General features: G+C 34.5%; 2 protein-coding genes across 2 annotated transcripts; one reads left to right on the plus strand and one right to left on the minus strand.

Moving 5' to 3' along the window:
• The first annotated feature begins 1,371 nt into the window (after positions 1–1,371).
• Positions 1,372–14,234, plus strand: LOC146168025 (uncharacterized). The gene is made up of 8 exons (XM_083389264.1): positions 1,372–1,845; positions 3,627–3,709; positions 9,929–10,002; positions 10,558–10,787; positions 11,267–11,385; positions 12,578–12,692; positions 12,830–12,924; positions 13,180–14,234. Exons 1-8 carry the CDS (start codon positions 1,578–1,580, stop codon positions 13,384–13,386), a joined length of 1,191 nt encoding a protein of 396 aa, XP_083245390.1. The 5' UTR covers positions 1,372–1,577; the 3' UTR covers positions 13,387–14,234.
• Positions 14,235–15,493: 1,259 nt separating this feature from the next.
• Positions 15,494–22,950, minus strand: LOC146168026 (leucine-rich repeat-containing protein 43-like). The gene is made up of 12 exons (XM_083389002.1): positions 22,764–22,950; positions 22,282–22,333; positions 22,012–22,211; positions 21,394–21,504; positions 20,927–21,063; positions 20,736–20,856; positions 20,218–20,412; positions 20,054–20,153; positions 19,229–19,364; positions 18,962–19,166; positions 17,681–17,896; positions 15,494–15,918 (listed from the first exon to the last, which is right to left on the minus strand). The coding sequence occupies exons 1-12, from the start codon at positions 22,851–22,853 to the stop codon at positions 15,670–15,672; spliced, it is 1,812 nt and encodes a 603-aa protein (XP_083245128.1). The 5' UTR covers positions 22,854–22,950; the 3' UTR covers positions 15,494–15,669.
• Positions 22,951–23,477: the final 527 nt, after the last annotated feature.

The following is a 23,477-nucleotide window of genomic DNA, read 5'->3' on the forward strand; positions in this document are numbered from 1 at the left end:
TAATCTAAAAAAACATCTAACATTTAGATTGTATTATCCTACATCTAGATTCAAACCAAAACATCTAAATCTAGATTAAAATAATCTAGAATGGCAACTATGGATAAAAGCGTCAAAAACAGGGAGTTGAACCGTTTGACTTTAACCGATTTAGGTTCAGATCGGACTTCTGGTTTAGGATTTTTTCGAAATCCGACCAAGTTCCGGTTTGTAGAAATTTAAATGTTCCGGTTCAGCTTCGATACGGCCAAAGGTATTTTTAAAACCGACTTACAAAGTTCGGGTTAGGGTTCTACTAGTCTTTACTGTAAATAACATACAAAAAGTATTGTGCACCTAGGTTTAACCAAAGGCGTAAAAAATAAATATTGAAGAGTGTAAAAAATCAATAAGAGGTACATAAGTAGTTATATAGAAAGCTGAGCAATAAAAATGGGCTGTCTTTTCAAAAATTGGAAATGTTTGGTTTCATCTTCGCGCTATTGTTTGGCCTTTATCACGTTTAGTGAAAAAATCGAGGGTTAAAATTATTAGAAGAATTAGTGATTAAGTTAGGGGCGGGGTTTGGGGTTAGGTTAAAGGTTATATTCATTCCGACCATATATGTCTTATTTCGAACGGTTTAGGTTTACCGATTTAGACGTTATTACTTATATTAGGTAGTAGTCCTACTTTGTTCTTATTCCGAACTGTGTTTTATTCTGGCGTTGATATTGTTTTAAGTTCGGTCTTATGGCTGAAGTCCATCATTCGAATATTATTGAATAATAATCGAACTGTAGACATAAAGAACCGTTCTGAAGAACCGTTTTGGGAGAAATGATAACTTTTTGAAAACAACACGTCGAGCACACAACAACTGAATTCTCTGAAACAACAATTTTTCCCAATTCTGATAAAAAGAGATATAGGCCTATAACTAAATATAATATCAAAACGCTTGCAAACCTAAAGTAAATAAATTCATTATGTTTAGTTCAAGTGATTTTACAAGTTTGCATGAAGTCAAATTTATATTGTTTAGCCATAAGTGAATAACGCTTCTTCAAAAAAAAGTTATAACGTGACCAATCGAGATATTTAAAATCTTATCCCAACCTTTAGTTATTAGTCTACTTTGATCTTATAACGAATTTTGTTTTAACCAGATGTTTATGGTATACCAATTTTGGTATATTGGGTATTTTTTACTTATACCGACTATGACAATGTTTCTCCTTTCATGTGCACTTTTCGGCACCGTTCTTACAGTTCTGTTTGTTTGGCAACTCGTAGCAGCAACCAAGCATAACGTATCATTGCCCCCAAGGCGAAACGAAGAAAAAGCACAAGAAGGAACTGAACTATACACGGTAGAGGACAGGTTGCTGATATTGACAGCAAATCACAGCAGACTAGGTAAACGTAGGCGTACAGTGTTAAAAATTAACTCTTGTGTGTCATGTTCTAGCCAGGTTTGGTTGGATACTATATATGCCTTTTCCCCAAGAACGTCTCGCTATAGCAACATATTATTGACCGGTGAGCGGAAGATATGAAAGATAACACATTAAACTAAACGAAATAACTTTGTAAAAATGTTGGCATCACGGAATGGTGGCAACCACCATCGAGAAAGCAGAGGATTAAACTCTCCATTACCAGCCGTGCCTTTGCCTGCTAAACGTGGAATTCTCAAGGGCAAGGAACGGCTAACAAGTACATTCAGCTACAGCTGTAGTGATTTGCTTGAAAACGAAGTGCAGGACAACAATTCATATGTTCCGCCACCAAAGCCAAGCAGGACGGTTTCGATGGACTTAATGATGATTCCAACAGATATGCAGCCACTTATAGGAAAAAAAGGTGATAAGTCGTATAGTATATATATATATATATATATTATAATATATATTATCAGCAAATGCCAATCGATTTACAGTTTTCATGTTATGTTCACACTAGGGAGAAAAGCTGCCCTTCGTCAAAATACTCGCTTTGTTACTGTTGGCAAACTGGTCTGATATTGGCGTTAACACAAAACAATACATAATTTAGCATCCATCAGGGTCGTAAATGAACCATTAAGTTATAAATACGGTACTTGCGTTTGCATACATGCTAGAAAATGTCGACTTATTTAAGTATACGAATAAACAGCACAGGTATTATACACAATCTAACGAAATATATTTAAAATTGCGTTGTAAAATTCACTTTTTCGGTAGATATACATAAACGCCCGATTGAACTTTATTTTAGTGAGCCCAAGACCGTTGGTAAGATGGCAGTGGAGGTAGCGAAAAAATATTGCTGTCGGATCGAATACTTATCGTTTTATTTAAAATGCCAAACAATTATAAGTTGTTAAAAAAGTTGTATTCAATTGTGTAAACATTATTTACCAATGGCGTCATATGGTCACCTAATACGTATAGGATTTCCGATAACATTAATCGAAGCCGATACCCGATCATAGGCTGTACCCACCGCCTTCCAATTTCGCTGCTAAGGCAAGTTTTTGCTTAATAATACCACTGTTAACATAATGTGTCTCTTCATGCCTTTGGAGATCAATGTATAATGTCAGTCATCTATATCAGTGGTCGCCAACCTATGGGTCGTGACCCTAAGTGGGCCCTAAGTTTTTTCGGGGGTCGCGCTATACCTCACCATAATTTTGCTGTTTTAATACGATTGATGATTTTCGTTTACTAGCCAAGATAAGCTTTTGTTCTTCTGTATAAACAAGGTTTTTTATCTCGCTGCTAGGTTAAAAAGATTTCAGCAAATATTTACTTTTGGACTTAAATCACTTACCCGACTCTGTCCGTTTTTAACCACATTACTTTTTCAACAAAATTCAGCGCAATTATAGCATATTAAAACCGAAACATTGTAAATCGATAGGAAGTAGAGCATGCCATGCGATTATGCTTATGAAGCCGCGTTTATAACTGGTGGGCACTATACAGGTGTTTGCGCAACCATCGCACTAAATGCAATTTAGTGTAGAAACAAATTAAAATGTTGGTGTTCGTTAATGCGTGTGCTAAATTAAAAAAACATAATTTAAATAAAACTTAAGAAATCATTTTGGTGGACATATAGCCACAGTTCTCTGGAAATGCGTGTAACTTACGCATATTCGCTCGTGTTACATAGTTCCAGCATTATTATATGTATATTTATTCCCATCAGTAAACAAAACATATGGTCGCGATGTAAATTTTGATTTCATTTTTTTTAAATCGGGGTCGCTTGTAAAAAAAGTTTGGAGACCGCTGATCTATATGTCCTTTCAATAAGAAATATTTTGTTTAATCGTTGTCACGCCGTAAACGTGTAGTCACATTTCGACCTCTGCAAAGTTGTTGATAACTAGTAACTAGACATGTGCTGTTCACTGAGGCTGTATTAATTAAATTATCTACTGCAATTAGGTATGTTTGGAGTTAATATAAATTATTTTTTCGGTTTAAGGTTTGTAATTTTTTATTTACAATTTTTACGATTGCTAAAATATATAAATACATCACAAAATATAACATTAAAATGCCACACAAGCATTTATAATGACTCAAGTTGTTCGAACTAGGAAGCGCAGGTATTGCTAATTCAACGATAAAATTATAGCATGACTGTAGATACTGGAGAGGGAAAATTAAATGCAACCCAGACCATTCCGCTTCATGATTACGAGGAGCTTCCAGCCCAGCAAAATCTTCGGGTGAGTCGGAAACCTGAACCAAAGTGATGTTACGGTTTTTTGCTACAGGAATTAAACAAATGGTTCACAAACCTATAACTAATTTTGTTATTAAACTTCTACAAAAGTCTAATTTGCGCCTTTTTGAGTCCTACAAGCAACATACTTCAAATTTTTATTTTAAGTTGCTTCGTATTGAAATTTATTTTTATATGTTATTTCCACCGTTTTAGAAAATTTGCAAAACGACCAAGTGCCCTGGGCCTTGATGCAATTACTCAATAAACCCCGTTTTCCCAGTCGTGGGAGTTTCAGAATATAAAAAAAAAAAACAATGTAAAAATAGGACCAGGGACGAGTCCAGGATTTCTTTTTGGTGGGGGACATGACATTTTTCAGAGATGATGTCAAAAGTTGCGTCATAACGAGTAATTATAAAACATCAAATCTTAAAAATACCACTTTCCTTGATTTACTTATTATTTCGTCAAACTGATGTTAGCCTAAAGGATCGCCACAAAACAAAATGCTTTTAATTGTCTGCTTTTCTGCACGCATTTGTTGGTTCCGTTGAAAGAATAGGACATTTTGGATATTAAAAACTCCTACAAACAGATTCGCGCGAAGCGTCAAAAATTTGCTTTTATGTGGGTTAAAACGGAACAAATACAGTAAAGTTAGGAAAGCGATCGTGGCCGCGTGCCGTTTTATTTGTTATCATGCTGAAAAATAATAGCTTAGATTTTTCTGCAAGCAAGAATCTTTCATCAAAAGAGCCATACGTCGCCACTAAAAGAGCCATAGGTTCCCGACCCCTGCTATAGTGCTATCTAACCAACAATTGTTTGTTTAAATTTATCCTTTCCTAAAAATGATTGATAACATTTCGGTAATTCTACAGTGACAATTGGGTTATTTAAAATGCGTTGTGGGTCACGAAGTCAGTGGTTCGCCATCCCTGTACTATAACTACACTTTTGTGCTGCTCGAATTTATCCAAGTTTATTGCCGTTTAGTTATGTTCCAATAAATATTTCTTAAAGAACGCTTTGTTAAAAATTTGACACATGATCGACGCGATCGACCAGCTGAGATGTAGTGTTCGACCGGTCGATCGCGATCGACGACTTTCTATTTCTCATTGAACCTGGCAAAAGAGCAGTGTTTTGCAGCATTTTTGCCGCGACCCTCATTTCAGGTTTCACACCTACGCGACCCCCCAATTTGGGTGTGTTATGCATAATCCAGATTACAATCATATGTAAGTTGTTTAACAACAATCATATACAAGAATGTTTTTTAGTCAGAATGATCTTACTTACACCGGAAGCATGCGCTTAACCTACTTAAATTTAAGGCTTAACGTAAGTTTAACGGCGGTTTTATCGCAAATAAGAAAGATATGTTATGCGTTTACGATGTAACAATGTAAAATTGACTTCCCATAATAACAAAACAATACTTCATTTTTTTGTAAAAATAAAAGCTATATTTATATACATTAAATATATATATTTTTATTTTATCTTTATTTATTATCTGAATTGTTCAAGTGGAGTAAATGTTGATACAGAGAGTTCAATTGTGCATAAATGGTGTTACAGAAAGGTTTATCGAGTGTCGCAAAACAGGTCTTTTAGTGGTAAAATAGCTACCGTTCCTATTTATATTAGACAAGGCCATTCGACTTAGGCTATGCTTCGCCGTTGAATAAAAACTAGAGTAAACGTGACGTCACAAACAAGACTGGTATAGTGAAGCGCACGACTCTTTCATCTGCTTAAGTTAGGCTTGCCGTTTTTAGAATGCAAAATCCGGGACGCATAATAAAAACTGCAAATAAACTTTTTGTAAAAGATTTTTAAGTGCCGTATTTGCAAGGGTGGTTTGTCTAAGTTCCGACGTCATAATAAATAGGGTAATTTTTTCACACTTAGGTTTGCTAATTTTAGGGTATGTACTTTCCCTTAACTTGTTTCTGCAAGCAAAAACAGATATGGGCCGAAAATTTCCTTCCTTCACTTATGACTTTACAGTTAGATGCAAGTGTGTTTAGTCAAGAGATACATTTTCTGTAAGTTTCTTTTGAAAAGACTATGCAATAGGCCTAATCGCTTGTTTCAGTCTTACAAACCATGCCCCTTAAACGCTCCTTTAATAGACAAATAGGCCTAAATACCCCAAAACGTTTCCTTTCGTTTTGTTTCTTCTAGCAAAACTAGTTGGCCGAAAATTCTCAGCCTTTTTAACATGTCTTTACTGATGCGGAGCTGCTAACGGTTACAATTTAGCATAATTATACGTAATAGGCACAATACAAATACGTAAGAAAATAATATTATTTTAAGCTCTTAAAGAAATACCAACCCACTACACTACTACGAAATTTAGAGTCCTGTTTACGAGATATTGGTAGTGCCTACCACTTGAGGAGTAAAGAGCTTACAGAGCTTATACGATGACATTAGACTTATTTTATGATTTACTAAAGGCCCTTAAGGGGAACACCATAAAAAAGATGTTCACCAACATCAAAAAAAAATAATCTGTCTTAATAAAATTATTCGATCTGCCAGCACCCACCGGATTATATCTATTTAGAGTGTTTAACCCACCACACTGAGAATAATACTAACCCAAGCAACCACCGGCAGTGGTGGGATTCAGCCGGTTCACCGTCTCGCGAAATTTTATGAAATCAGCGAACCGGTTAGCATTACCGGTTACTGTCAATGGATTTTTGCCACTTATCTCATACATTGCTTTTTGAGATCGAAGTAGCTCACGTGTTTGTAATTTTCCTTTTGTGATTGTTTTTATAAAATTTTATTGTTGCGTCATAACTACAAGACGACGACTGCTGCCCTATGGCTGTACTGCAGTGATCGGCAAACTGTGGGCCGCGGCCCAAATGTGGGCCGCAGAGTTACTTTTAAATAGTTTAGTGTTATCATGTAGTTGTGGGCCGGCTGAGAGCCGTACGTTCATTTCTGTATTTTAAACGTTCATTTGTCTAAGAATTATATTTCCTAGCGTTGTTTAGGCCCGCTTGCCAAATGGGGCCTCGAGAGTGCCTGTCGAACTATTTTTTGCCAACGTCAACTATATATAAACGCGAAAAATTTCTCGCTTTGCGCGTATATTCTTCGTTTTGTACTACCGCTCTTTTGCATTATCGTATGGCAGTGTTTTCGGCAAAGCGCCGTGTAATATTTCACCTTTACTTGGTGTCAACAGTCAAACGCTGTGTAAACTTAGACTCCCTGCAAATTGTAATTTCTACCAAAATATATGTAGTGAAATATAATTTTCTATTCAACTTTACAATATGGCTAATGCATCATGAGTAACATTTATCCAAATTTTTAAACAAGATTAACGTAATGGATTTCTTTTACGTGTTTCGTGCAAACGTTTTACGTGATTGCGGGTGCCGCCATTCAGCTGTGGAGATGATATAGTGGTAATATGTTTTGCACGATAGACTTGCTTTAGTTACACAATACCCCACCGCAGGTTTTTTTTAAGGTTTGTTTGAGTGACCGCCAAGTAGTTTTAAGAGACCGCAAGTGTTTCATTTAAATACCAATAAGTTGCAAGTCCAAAATTTGGGCGACCGTTTCGGTTCCCCAAAACACCTTAAAAAAAACACTGCCCCACCGGTTGGTTGGAGAACAACAAGTTTCCCAAATTACTTGAACTACGATGTTTCTTTTGAAGTCAAATGCAAGGATTTGTATGTACGTTTATGTTAATTTTTTTTTATTTTTTATTTTTATTTTTTTATTAAATCTATTCAGCCAAAAAGCGTTATTCTATAATTTCTTGCGTCGTGTGTCTCTTAACTGTGCAGTTCAATTTCTGTTAAATTATACTATAAATGTCGCTATTTCGAGCAATATTGGAATTTTTAAAGGGTCATATCCCTCACGAATCCTTTTAATTGAAGTTTTGCCAATGCAAATGTAACGAACCTACCTTTTTTTGCTCAATTAAACTGAATTTTAGCCTCATATTTGTCCACAAGTTCGTTCGAAAAAAACAAGTGATTCTAACTTTACGACGCCATTCTAATGCCTTAAACTTCTGACACCGTTTTCGTAGTGGTTTCACGTAGTGGGCCTTTAATAGCTTCGAAAAAAGTATATTGGGCCGCGACGAAAAAAGTTTGCCGACCACTTCTGTAGTGTGTAGGCCAGGGGTTCTTAAACTTTTTTTACCGCGGACCCCTAACATTTTTTTTGCTTCACATGGACCCCGGTAGGCAAGAAATGCTTGAAAATGACGTCATAAATTGACGCACAATACAAATAGACTTCATAAATCTTATTTCGGTCCGAAAAATGTGAAAGTGGAAAAGGGTAACTATACATTCAGTGCAAAGCCGTTTTATTTTTAATTAAACTGTTTTCTTTGAAAAATTAATTACTTCCTAAATATACACTAGTATTTTAATTAGGCCTTCATGAACCCCCAAAACTAGTTCACGGACCCCAGTTTAAGAACCCCTGGTGTAGGCTGTTAGCGGTGATTGGATTCAGTCGGTTCGCAGTTCTCAACATTCGCTTTAACCTATAGGGTTGCATACTGTTCTTGCAACTACCTAAATTATTTGCAGGAAAATATGACTATTGTAACAGAACTTTTGTGATAGAACGGGCAGACGAAAATTCGAATCCCACCACTGACCACACCTCTCAACACCTGCTTGGAAAATAATTAATCTATGTTATAAGAAATTTGCTTGACAGCCCAATCAACCAAAAATATAGAGTAAAAACTATTACTTACAAAACTGACTCAGAGTTTTTACATTTTTCATTTTTTTTAAATTGAAAGGTCCGGGAAAAATTGATTAACCAGGCGGGACAAGACCTCCAAATCGGGACTGTACTGGCTAAACGTATGGCAAGCCTTGCTAAACTATATATTTTATGTTTACAACCCGTAAACGGCGACCCCCAGACAATACCTCTTGCGACCCAAGGTTGGGAACCACTGTTTTTAAAAAGATCGATTTTTTACCATTCAAATGCCGGTCATTTTTTATAAAATAAGACTTTAGGGAAAATTCAATGCCTAAAATTAAAAAAAGATGAATAAAAATGTATGCTTATAAATTACATTAATATAGCGTATAGTTATAACTGCTAAATTTAATGGCTTCGTAGCACATAAATGCATTTTCTCAGTATTCGAAAACTTTGGGTTAGGTGAAAACAACTTCAACCTTTTCATTAAAACAGAAGCGATTAAAAATTTATCGAAATTCTAATTTTGTTTCTAAAAGGTATCACTATACTTCCGAAGATATATATTTTTAACAAATATGAATTATTGCAATTTAGCCGCAATTTTTGCGAATGCGGAGTCGACATGCTTGGGCGGTATGGGCTAGCGACGACTAGCTAAACCTGTGGTTCTCAACCGGGGCTCCCTGGCACTCGGGTGCCATTTCTAATGCCCAAGGGTTCCGAGAGATATTTGAGAATCTTTAAGAATCTGATTTTTGCTAACTCTTACAAATTTTTGTGTAAGGTTAGAGTGGAATAAATCCAATTAAAACTTTCTACGTTGTGTAGAGTTGATGTGTGTTGTTCCAGTTCCGTTTATTGTGATATTCTAGTGAATAATTACCTACGGAAAAAACTTGTAGAGGTGCCGCAATCTTATTATTATTTCCGAGGGGTGCGGCAATTGAGCCTTAAAAGGTTGAGGACCACTGAACTAAACCAAAAAAATCGAGTTATAGAAATTTAATCTTTAGCGTTTATTGTTGTTGATAAGGGCTGTTTAAATCATAAATACTGCAATACATAAATATGATAATGCGATTAGATTTGGTAATGTATTCTAAATATATATATAGCTGTAAATTTAAATAAAGTTCTGATATCCTGGTATATATGTTGCCAAAAAATCTACGCCAATATAGATCAAATTTTGTCGGATTTCGTGTTCAAAAAAATAGTTGCATTAATTGGCTCGCCATGACGAAGAGATTACATCAGCTGACGTCAAAAGCATATGGGGTTTGAAGGCGGATTATCCTGCAGATGGCATGATTTTTTCTCGCCGTTCTAGTTGGTAATCTACGGCATTGCTTTCCTAAAGGTTTAGAAAGAAACTATTGGACTGAGTCACAGCGTTAGTCAAAGTAACTTTGTATTCATAAGAAATTTAACATAACTTAAAAAACGCCTCAGCAGCCTTGGATTAGCAAACATGTCCATTTCACAGGACACCAATTATAACTCTCGACCAGAAATACCGACGATATCACCTTCACCTCTCGTAAAAGATGGTTATCCAAGGTAAGTTTTGTTCTGTTTCATAGTGTCTTACTTTTATTGGTTGTTTAAACAAGACCCACTAAGCCTTTGGTATTCGAGGAGCCAGGTTTGTTCAAAAGTTTATTAATATTCTACCTAATTTGCGCTGTTTAACGCCTTGTTAAGGCGGATCTAAGTTTCTTGCCAGATGTTTTTTACATATTTAACTAAAAATAAGGTATGTATATTTCAACTCCATGCACCATTGCCTTATTGACTAACTAAGGCTAGTGATTAGTCTAAAATGGAAGAAGGTGATATTCTTGTGAAACATTAGGTTAGTTCGAATTGGCATAGGCCTAAATTTCAGTTTTGTTGATGTATTTTTCCACATACAAGATTTTTAATGATATTAAAATATTTTTTACGCAATAATTTGCGCAAACCCATTGTTGGGGATTAATATAGTTAGGAAAATGTTTTCTTTGTGCACAATTTGCGAGTAGCCAACCACGTAACATATGGCCTTACGTTACATATCCTTAACAAAAGTTTATATAATGAATATGCTTCGTTTTGAGACCCCACTTTATTTAGGGAACGCCAAAACCCGATGTATTCTGGTATTCGGACTATTCCGTCTTCGCCTTCTAATATGATGTTTGGTGATGTCCAGGATGTTAGTTCCAAACGCCCGGCAACCATCGGGGAACGCTGCGCTTGTGTTCTTGTGATAGGATTTGTACTGGCAATTGTAATCAGCCTCCTGTCGCTAACTCTAATGTCTTTAATGTTACTCGGGATAGTTTCGCCATTGTCTGAACAAGGTAAGTGTGCGCCTTGCGTAGTGATAAATAAAGTTTGTTTTTTGTGGGTATACGATTGATCAGTTCGCGGTTATTGGTTGGGTACCCTTGTGTGGGCATATATGCGTTTATTTAATAATTATTATTTAAACGCGTGGTAGGATTCTAAACCAGCGTTCTATTGTTTTGTAGCCTAACGTATGTGCTTTTACTATAACGACGTTTGTTTGACTTAAATCACTTTTACCATCATATAAAGGTTATTTAATGACATAAATGCCAGAAACATAAAAATACAATTAGTATTAACGAAGCTTTTGTCATTGTCTTCAGATTTGTGAAGGGCGTATATTGCTTTTTCATAGGAATCAATAAAAAACAAAATCGGATTTCCATCGTTATCATGTTATCATGAAAGAGATTTAAAGTTTCACCGCAATGGCAACCGTGGGCCTAGAACGAAAAAATATGCTTATGAAGTTTTTTATCTTCAAACGCAGGTGTCACAGATTTAAAGGGAGAACTTAGTGATCTGAAAGCGGATTTAGAACGACTTCAAAATCAAGTTAATATCCACGAGGAAGAGACCAGCCAGACTGTTCAAAATCAAAGCAATTTGGTAATCTGCTCTATGATGCACAGTAGCTAATTGCTTTAAATTAAGATAAACGTAAAGTTGAACAAGGTACCTGTTTATTGTCTGCCGTCCTTGTTATATCAAATAATACTCTTTCTTTATGAAATCAAAAAATATAAAAGTAGTTTCTTTATTAAATTAATTACGCTGTGCACTAAAACTCAAGACATCGAATCCTATACCCGATGTCAAAAGTAAGTACCGGTAGTGGTCATATCCTGGGGTGATATCGATGCCGATTAGATATCGGTTTGTTACCGGAATTTCAGCCATGCTTTGAATCCTAAACACACTGATTTCTACCTTGAAAGGCAAATTTATCAAAAAATAGTGTGTTAACAACTCTAGGTAACTCAACTTATTAACGACAGTATTGTTACCCAATAACCTGTAAAATTCCTTTAAGCACATTAGTTTTATTATTTTAATGGTATGGTCAAGTAATGAATCTTTCGAAGCTTGCTGTTTTTAAACGATCTACTGTGGAATTATGCAACTGAAGTTTTAAGTGGGCAACACATCAAAAGATTCGCACTATTGGCCTCCCATATAATTGGGTGCATCGAAATTACTTAAAAGTTCGCATGAAGTGCAAAAATGCATACATTGCCTTATTATTTCAAAAGATAATAGGTGTTACTCACGAAATAATGTTTATATTGCAAAGACATTATATAATTACACAACCTGAAAAAAGTTGCCCCGGGCCATGCATTTTTTTACGTGTTCTGCTAAAATAAAAATTTATTAACTTAAACAAAACGCATTTTTTCCCGCGCTTCGCGCAATTAGACCCTTTTTTCTGCTGCGCTTTGTGTACGAGTTTTCTTAGAAACAAGTAGTTTATTTGTTTTGTAGGTTATTTGTTTTATGACGTCACGTGTGGATACATAGAAAATATTTACATGCTCACAAGCCACGCTGTTATGCATTGTTCCGTAAAGCTTTTCGCGTTTCCCCATACTGCTCGTAGAAAATCTGAAGACAACTATAGTGGCTGATGTCTTCCAGGCTATAACATAAAAAGGTCGTGCAGCGCTCTATTGAACACAAAAATAATTTAGTTTCTGTGTCAGAGAACTCACAGATTTGCAATTTCCAAAGATTCTAACTGACATAGCCTATTGGATCCCTTTCCGGTTTAAAATTATTTTATTTTCCCCATGTTTGGTAGATTTCTCACTTGGCGACGAAGTTCGAAAACAAAACTTTGATCAATAAACGTTTTTGGGAGTTTCTGCATTCTCTTCCACCCGCAGACATAAATGACATTTTCGGACTCGTTACAGGTGATTTTGTAATTAAACAATAGCGTCACACAAGTTTTTCATTGAATCGTGTTAACGAGATTGTTGTCAAGTCAATCCAATAGTATGAGGGAAGGGTGTTCAAACATTTACGTTCAAAGTTATACTGATTGTTTTAGGAGGATTGAAGTCTACGTGCAAATACAACAGCTTCTCGATTGGAAGCTCTTCCAACCAAGACTCAACCGAAAGCGGCGAATATGGCGCTGATTTGGTACAGTAAAATATATCATTTAAAAATTTGCCCTAGTAAACTTTGTTACGTAAGAGCTTACTGAGTTACATATTTCTTAAATTTTTTACCCAGTAAAATAAGATAATGGTAGTGCAAGTAGTTGTAAAATTATTTCCAATTAACATAAAAGGAAAAAGGCAAAAAAATAAAACGAAACGCATAAAAGTTTTTGTATAAAATGAAAATAGGGGTTATATGGAATCGCCTTAAATCATTGTAGCGCTTTTTTTACAGGGTTATGTGGTGACCGGTGCGACATGTTCAGCCACTGGCAATTATATAGGCACTTTAATCAGTAGAACGATTTCCGACAAAGACGGGAATGAAGAACGTTACTACAAATGTATCTGTGCAAAACTTGTGCCTAGCGACACATCTACTTCAACGCAAAGAGTAGAATGTCGAATACATTACTGGCAATGTCCAGTCAGCAAATCTTAGTATAACTGAGCTATTCGCTTTGAATAGTTGTTTTAAAAATTTTTGTAGCACTTTTATCTTGTACTTTTGTTGCTTTTTTATTTTACCTTGGTCATCACGTTAAACGACGTAGGCCTATATTTTCTTCTCTTTAATAAAAATGCCAATACCAAATATGCACTCTGATCGAGTTGGAAAACATTTCCTTTGGAAAAAAGACGTTCTTACATAATGGTAGAACGAAACAAATCAAGTTATAATATTTCTTGTAATGCTTACCTAACAGTTTAAATGTATGTTTATTGAAAGGCTGTTAATATATTCTTTTGTTTTAAATGCAACAAAAGTATAAAACTTCACACACCTGGAGCGTATTTAAGGGGGAGCACTAGGCCAATAAGTACTCAAGTTGGCAATAAGAGTTTTTAAATCGTTATAGGTGATACATCATAAAGCTCGTGGCCGAAGTGCAAAATTCCACCCCATTCGTCAGAAATTAATACAGTTCTAAGCAAAACGGTCTACGACAATTAGTGCATTTAAAGGATGAAAAAGTCCGACTTTTAGGTCTTGGACAATGCACTAATTTGACTTAACAATTGTGCATAAGAAGCTTAAGTTTAATAATACTTGACCGACCCGAACCCAAACACTAACCAGCACCCTAACCCAAATAGTGTGCGTTAATTTAATAATTATAACGCTTCAGGTCCCAATACCTAAATTTGTGGCGTAACAATCCTATATACAATGGACGAGAAACTATCTTGTGCCCCTCCGAGTTTGGGCTTTTTTTCAGCGTTTCAATAATTCTTAAATTGAAGCACAATACTTGGGTTAGGATTCGGGTTAGCGTTTGGGTTTAGGTGGGTGAAGTGTTAGTAATCCTATCTCACATTTTTTGTTATCTTTTGTGGATTTTCAACAAATATTTTTAATTTATCTAAAGGTCCAAATTAGTACATTGCCACGACCTCAAGGACTTTTCTGCCTTAGGATGCCCTAATTGTGGTAGACCTTTTTGCTTAGAAATGCACTAATTTCTAACGGATCGGGTGAAAATTCACAAGTTAGATCATTGTTAAAAAGTGTGTTCACCTGATCGGGAAAAGGCTAAAATTTATCAAATGAAAACAGAAGATGGCCGTAATATGAACTGACAAAATAAAGCAGTGTGAAAGTGTGTTTGTTTTTTAATAAAATTTGTCTTTACCAACGTAAAGTTTTTACTTTACACAAAATAAGTTTACCATTATAAATATTTTCCCTAATGTTACATGGTTATGTTAATAATATTCTTTATTCATTTTTTTCAACTTGAAGTGTTGCTAATGATTTATATTTGACATATGACAGAATTTATCAATCATAAATCCAATTGCAATGTAAATCCTTTCATATGAAAAACTGATATATTCAAATCAAATATGTCTTGGTCATTGCATTTTTCCAGATGATTGCATATTATTAAATATGTTTAAAATAATGCATAAATGTTTATAGCCTAAATTTTAGTGTTTAAAACTGGAGAATTCAAGGTTAATAGTGTGCGAGGTACATCCAGGTGGGCTTATTGGTCGGCATGGGGTCAGGCCCTGAACTGCGAAAGCTAATATCATAAAGTGGTTAAATTTAAACCTATTCGTAAATTGATTCTGCAATTTGGAATCTAAAGAACCCATTATGGCACACGTGAATGCAAACGACTTTATTCTTCTTTCTATAGGAAGTTTACAACCGCTTTGACAATTAAATAGTCTTTAAGGGTCTTGGGAACCATGACATCTTATTAAATGAAAGTTAGGCTATATTAACTTTATTAAAACAAAAAAATATACGTATTTTAAATACTAACATAAAAAAGTAGAATTTTTTTTGAAACACAATTTTTGCCAACTTATACGAAATAAACGACATTTTCTGGCAAATTATACCATCATTGCAATATGGCATCGTGAAAACGCCTTTTCAGATGTTTCAAATTAAACGCGTTTTTTGGTTTTTAATATACACTGTTTCCTAAATGTTTTGGCGCAATCTCTTCGAATGTATATCTATTCAATTTCAGATGCACATTTGAACGGGCATCAAAAGTTTACTGGTTTTATGAGGTCGTGTCATGACTTAATTTTCTGGCCCTGACTCTAAAAATGATTTGCTTTAATTAGGATTAAAATAAAACTGTTAAAAAAATATTACCATAAAAAATGCGAGAAATTGCACCTTTATTCAAAAAAGAAGTCCTTCATTTTATTTTATCTTGGCATACATTAAAATTACACTGAAACCGACCACCAAAGTTTATTACACATCAACTTGTTTCAAGCTATCACTTGCAGTTTTCCACTTGTGCAACTCGAATGACACGTGAACACAGATGGGTGGCGGAACTGCATCTTCCGCACCTTCAACCTCTGACACAACTTCCGCCTTTTTGTCTTTTCTCTTTCCTGCAGAACCAGGTTTTCCCTTCGACTTCGGCTTTTCAGCAGAAGGAGTGCGAAGTTTGCCAGATTTTCCACGAGAAACCTTAGCTTCTGTTTTATCCTCATCCTGTAACGTATCATGAATCAATATATAAACTGTTACTACCAGGCATGGTAATATAAACAAAAAAACAGCTTCTCTGGTATCATAAATCAATGTGTTTACGGGTGACAATTTTTTAATAATCTCTACTGATTAAAATCGTAAATTTATTCGTTTTCAAATTACCGGTACTGGAAATAGTTGAATCATCAGTAACCCTTAAATTTGATGTCCTCTAAACATACGGTCCGTGTGCGGCTTACAGCGCATTTCAAATTCAGCCGCCTATAGTTTAATAAATAGTAGCATAGAGCAAAATAATCTAGCAAAGCTAGCAATTCAGGTCAGACACATTAACCAGATCTTAAAAAGATATATATATATTTCGCCAACTAAGGCATCGTCAGTATATCTGAATAAAAACAAACGCAACAGTATAAGAATGAGTCAGAAACATTAAAGATTAAATAAAACAAAGTAAAATAACTAAAATATAACTAAAAAATAAAAGCTGTTAAATAGTAATGGCATCCAAGTTGTACAACCCCTGTACAGAAGCAATAAGAACAGGTCGAGAGAAACGCGGCAACGCAAAACAACGGCACAAAAACGGCAAGGCAAAAAGAAAAAATGGAGTAGAGGCGTAAGGAAACGATAAGAACCAGACAACTACTTAATAATTTTAGTTATATTTTAGTTATTTTACTTTGTTTTATTTAATCTTTAATGTTTCTGACTCATTCTTATACTGTTGCGTTTGTTTTTATTCAGATATACTGACGATGCCTTAGTTGGCGAAATATATATATATCTTTTTAAGATCTGGTTAATGTGTCTGACCTGAATTGCTAGCTTTGCTAGATTATTTTGCTGTTACTGATCAGGAATTAAGGTCGACATTTATCTTGCAAGGGTCAAGGTGATTTCTATTATTCACATATTCAGTGCAACATAGTAGCATAGAGTGGAAAAATATGTTAATAATTTTTGTCACGCAAGAGTACGCGGAGTATAGTCTGCTGCGAGACACCAACACAGTAAGTTTGTAAAACCATGCTCACAAAAAGGGGCGGTCCCCGGGTTGGGGGACCAGGACATTTCTGCTAAATTAGACTGCGAATGCGAGCAAATAGAGAATCTCTTTAAATAAACAACACTCACTAGATAAATATAGAACGAAATTTTTGTCAACAACACTAAAACTTTTAAACTAATGATAAGGTATCGCTTTAGTGGTGTCGTAAAGGAAAGGTTGCGGCAAATGTTTCATTTAAATATATATTGTTTGGGGGGTGGGGTTCATTGAAGGCTTAATAAAAATCCTAAATTTTAAATTGGCGTTTACAAACCACAAAAATAGAACACTTTGTTGCCTTCTCCTTAAATGTATTTATACTTGATTTTAGTATAATATTTGCGAATGAGTTTACCCGAAAACAGCAGGTTTCTTAAGTTGGCTAAACTTGGTTTATGACGTCATGTTAAAATTTGCTTACGCCCCGGGTTAAAGCAAACCAAACATTTTGTTCGGAGTGGACGTTAAAAACAGTTTAAGAATCCCCGTTATAAATGAAAATAAAGAAAAAAAAATGTTCGTTAAATTGTGACATTTTGTCACCTGATAGCCCAAAAAACTCTGGATCGGATATCGCCAAGGTGTTTGTTAAGTAAAACATTGGGTCGTTCTTGTAAATAGTCACGTTTAGTAATGTTAAGGAGTTATGATTTTTGTGATTATATTGAGAGGGTTTATGAGAAACTTTAATGAAAAAATAATGAGAAATACCTGCATATTATTTTCCTGTTTAGCCAATTCACTTTCAGTTTGCATCGGACCCCCGCCACAATGACATGTCAATTCAACCTTGTGATCGCCCTCCAGGAATCCAGACAAGCAAAGCGCCTGTGAACCAATTTCTGTAAAAGTAGGAGGGTCACTTCGTAGCTGACTGTCAGGTTCTTTTGAGCCAGTCTTCTTTTTAGCTTTATCAGCTTTTCCACCCTGGATGAAACATCACACGTTTAAGCTACTATTCAAGCATTATAAATAACTAGTTAAACCCAACATAAAAATACCGATAGCTAAACTTTAGCAATATCCAATTTACATTTGTCAAGTTGGTAAAAATTATTTAATCTGTTTGAACAGTGTAGGGCCGATTGGGTACCTCCGTTGACTCGGCCGTTGTGGCGCCTCGGTTTGGGAATCGGACTATTTGCTTTTGGTTATGGGTGGCATTAAAGGGCTGCGTAAAGTAATAATTTTTGGAGTTAGCCATGAAGTTGAGCATGAGGTTTCGGGTTACGGAAGAGGTTGTTTAAATCTTATTCTGTCGGTTTAGTTTTATTCCAGTAGCTCCAACCTGGTTGTTATTATTACTTTGAGTCCAAATTAACACCACATACATAGATCAATTAAAAATGTATCTATAAAAAACATTTCCGAATGAGCATATGTGAGGATATGTTCATGTATTAGAGTCATTTTTAGTTCATAATTATAAATATTGTATTTTGAAACCACATTAAACAAAACGTTTAAGCCTTGTAAGGTGTTTTTTAACCGAGATAAGAACAACAGCAACGTCAGAATAAAATACAATTCGAAAAAAACGGCGAAATAGGACTAATATGCAAAAACAGCGACGCCCTGACGTCTCCGGTCAGACTAGGGCGTCCGAACGTAGTTACCAAAACGGCTGATCCCAGATCGTCCCATACCTCTACCCACCGGTTCGGGCGTTATTTTGGTCATTTAGGCCTTCTTCCGATTAATTTAGGACTTACTCCGATGAATTTAGGCCTTATTCCGATGAATTTAAGACTAATTCCGATGAATTTAGCACTTATTCCGAGAATTTAGGCCTTATTTCGACAGATTTAGGTCTTAGTAAGACGATTTTGATCTTATGCTGTACTCGATATTACTGCGTATTTGGCTGTATTATGTCGTTGGTCTTATTACTATGGTTTTATAGAATTTTTGCTTTAGGTAATATTGCTTTTTAGGTCTTATTGTGTGTTCCCAAACAATATTCCAACAAAAACAAATAAAAATAAATTTCACTTTATCTTTTCCCTTTGCATCTTTTTTGCTTGGTGTGTCTTTTCCATCTTTAGCAGATTTTTTGACTGGTGATTCAACAATTGCATCAGGGGTTTCGGTGGGGGTTACTGGCCATGTGAGAGTTTTTTTTAATAAAATTTTGAACTGTATTTCTCTGATGAGGACATCACGTAGATCCACCAGTTTGTCCACAAGGTGTAGTTTTCTAATGGAAGTTCAAAACGTCTAATAGTTTTACAAAATTTATTGTATGATACCAATTCTTACTTGTATTCAAAGTCTATATCAGTGTCATCCCATTCTCTTGCTTGGGTCTCATGAAAAACAATCTCTGCTTCTTTTTCGAAATTCCCGTTGTTTAGTATGGCAAGTGAATCTCTGGTATTTGGATTGGTAACTACATCTGTGAGAATAATTTATTATTAATATTTGTTTTTGTTGTTGTAATGTTGTGGGCTAAAAATTGGGTTAAGCATAATTAATCAGGATAACGTAAATAAAAAACATTTGTAAGATTACAATATTTCAATAATATTTTAATTATTGTGGAAATTTTGCTTTGCCTTGTATACAACAACTTTACTTTCAGTACATTTTAAGCAGATTACTTAAAGTGAGGTCTTAAAGTTGTACATCTGTCACCTTTGCAATAACTGACATTTATCTACCTCGTGGGAAGTTGCACTTTTTTACAGGAACAAAGATAAAGTTTTAATTAAATAAAAAGAGTAAAATTAGTATGTCCGCTGAGACTTTCTAGAGTTTGTTTTAGCCTACAAAGATGGAAAGGTTGCCGACCTTTGTCTTAAGGAATAAGTCAACAGTTAATTTTACTTTTGTATTTACAGACTATACTTGAACCACATAAACAGAACTAATTGAATATTTAAATTCCATTAAAATGTTTTGCTTATATGTGAAATAAAAAAATAAAAATAATATTACTTTGCTCAAAAAGTTACAAAATTTGTCTAACCTATAAAATATTAAGTTGGGCGTATTTAAATATTGTTAATATTTTAGTTGAAATTTATTTAGATTGTATAATCATCATTGGCAACCAAATAGAGACAGTTTTAATGAAGTACTTGCCTGTTGTATCCCTTGTTTTCGGCACAAAATCTTTTAGCATTTCATATTGGATCACATATTGACTTGAAACAATAGGATACTGTGGCCTATCATCGTCTTCCTTATGAAAGTAAAAACAGACAAGCCATTTAACTTGATATTGACATACCACACCATGCCTTTACCTTAAGCTCTTCAGGCATTGGAATACCACTTAGCTTTCCAACTGTTACTATAATTTGGGCTTCATCCAAGATCAATTCCTTTTTTTTACCAAGACCCTTAAAGTGGTGTTTTTCATCAGCAGAAACATTGATGTCATCAAATATTGTTATTTCTTTCAAAGCATCAATTACATGGCCTCTGTACCCTGGAACTAACTAAAAAAATGAACATTGACACATTTTTTTAAGAATTGGTGAATCATATGTAAATTTAACAGCATCTTCAAATTATAGAGCTATAAACAATGAAAAACAATATGTATATAATTTATACAATATAAATATTTAGCTATATTAGGAATGTAGTGTGTTTTTGATTGAATATGTCATGAAAGAAAATGTCACACAGAATGTTTTTTTTGCTTTGGGTATCTTGACAATTTTTGTTTATAAATTTATATTTTATGTAAAATTTATTTTGGTACTAAACCAAAATTATTTGGTGAACTAAAGAAGATTTGTCAAAAAATAATTCTTACAGAAAGTGGATTTCCTTGCAACACCAAATTTCTAAGATTGTGTAAAGAAGAAAGGCGATCAACAAGCTCAACCAAACTTGTCAGATTGTTGTAACTCAGGTCAAGTGACATCAGTGAAGGCCTGTAACATTTTCCTGCATCTAGCTTATTTACCGAATGCTATAATCAACAAAGTGTTATCAAACATATACCAGTATTCAACAGAGAAAAATTTGTATTCATCGGTGTTGAAAAGCTTGTTATGTGAAAGGCCAATATGAAGAAGAGGGGGTGGGCGCTTGCACAAAGAAGATATGCTTTCCAGGCAATTTGTGCAAAGTTCCAGTACCTACAATAATAAAAACTGGCAATACATTTTTTATTGCTACTAGAAATTTTGGATAAACATAGACCATCATTCACAAAATATACATTAGTATAAGAAGAAGCAAAATCAGATGAATACTTTAAAAAATACTTATTTGTACACAAAAACATATGTGATAGACTTTCTACAGCTTAACAAACTATGAATTAGAAAAGCAAAGAAATATCTGGCTGGATAATTAAAATGAACAAAGTGATCCAAAATGTAATGTCAAAAACATAAAATTGGTTACTGTATACATTTATTAGCTGGTGACCATAGGCATAACCATGGCTTATTTGTTTTATAAACCTTAAGTTTGGGAGGAAGATAATCTGATGAAACTTCAGTCAATAGATTAACACTTAGTGTGAGATCTTCCAGGTTTGATAGCTTCAACAAGTTGCTATCAATGCTAGTTACCTGCAAAAAAATTAGTGGCAAATGTTAAATAACATAAATGAATTAGTAATAAGCTGCATGGAAAACAATGCAACACAGACTAGAGTAGACGAGTTAAGGCAGACCTCTAATCTGAAGATATAACAAATGGTAGTAATGTGGAAATGTCACCAGTCTTTATAGCTCTGTCATTTTGTTTATATGACAACTATTTTTGTAAAGGTAGGTTGTTCACTAGTACACAAATTTTGGCTTTGATATGTGTTTAGATATATCTGTTATGTGTTCAATTCTACTATTATACAAAATGGTATCTTTCTAATCTATGTTAAATCTCTCTTTTTTATTACATTTTTTTTGTATTAAGAAAGGTAATTATTTTAAAGGCAAAATATGTTCAATCATATTTTGAATTAATAAGCCCCAAAATAATCGTAACTGTCTAAACAGTGTATAACCCCATTACTTTTCTTAAAAATTAAGGAAAAATGCTCATAACAAGGTTTAAGGCTCTGATTTTGCACATACCTGCTTGTCTATAACTCGCAATGTTTTAAAAAATTCATAAATATATTTCAATCCAGATGGTCCATCCAACTTCCAAGGTTGGGAAACTGCCAAGCTTCTAAGCGCAGCTGCTTCATTGCTCCATGATGTATCAACATCCCAAGTGCCAGAGTTTAGATACTCTTGCAATATTTCCATTTTTTCATATTGCACTCCATAATCTACACAAAGTATATTATTAGGTAGTCCATTATTGAAAGTTGCATCTTTTGGTAAAAAAATATTCCCAACCTTTCAATGTAATAGAATATTGTCCTTCAGAAAACTTGTCATTGGGATTTCTCTATAAAAAGTACAACGTTTTCAGATTTCCAATAAAAAGTAAAACAGGTAAAACACCATTCCATAAGGCATTCAATGTCACAATATCAACACATTTCCAAGTCTTGTTTAGGTAACCAAAAGGTCAAAGCGGCGCTGGTCTAGAATCCTACAACGTACAAATATTTGGGTTAGGGTGCGAGTTAGCGCTTGGGTGTGGGTGGGTCAAGTATTATTATATTCATTATTCATTAATAATACTTGACCCACCCAAACGCTAACCCGCACCCTAACTCAAATAATATCCATTGTGGTAAGATTCTAGACCAGCGCTGTCAAAGCCTTTATTCCACTAACTCAAGCTTCAGTCCAATAATGTAAGGATTTACTCATTCAGTCTAGTAACTATCTTCAATCAAGCAAACAGTTAAATCATTACGAAACACTCCTACCCATGTTCCAAAGCCACACGGAAATTCTTTTAGACAAAGTGTTTTTAGAAGATCCTGGAATGCCTCATAGCATGTTACCGACTGCTGCATTCTATAACTAACACCAATAGGAAATATATATTATTGTTAGTCTGATTTGAATAGTTGCGAAGTAAGATGGGACAGTAAGAACAACTTGAATATTTACGAATTTACATTACAAATATAAACTCAGTTTTAAAAACGGGAATTTCCCTGGTTCCCTAGCAACAACTTCTACCACTTGAGGCATTGTTAATATAATTATTCTATGTCAGAAAACGGCAAACCAAACTCCTCTGAATTATAGGCCCGACGCCAAAAAATATTTAATCTTAAACGACTCTAACAAGTAGCACATAACTACAAAATTTAGCTGTTTGTGCGTATTTTTATTCGGATAAACACAAGTATTTACCTTCTATCACCGAAAATTAAATATCAAAATAATTTTTTACTGATTCAACTACAAGGAGTACAAACATAGCCTACAACAAGTATTTTTAAATTTTGTAAGCTAAAGTAAAAAGGGATATTAAACATACACTCAAAACCCATGAAACATCATAATTTTATTGGCATTAGGTGACTGTAAAATTAGTTTTGGCAGCTGTTTCGTAAAATTAATTAAGCCAAAAAAGTACAAAGGACCAAGGTCAGGTTTAATTTTGAATTCTATTAAAAGGCCTTTGTTTT

Source organism: Ascidiella aspersa, chromosome 1 (genome assembly GCF_963924565.1).
Source record: "Ascidiella aspersa chromosome 1, kaAscAspe10.2, whole genome shotgun sequence".
NCBI classification, from domain to species: Eukaryota; Metazoa; Chordata; class Ascidiacea; order Phlebobranchia; family Ascidiidae; genus Ascidiella; species Ascidiella aspersa.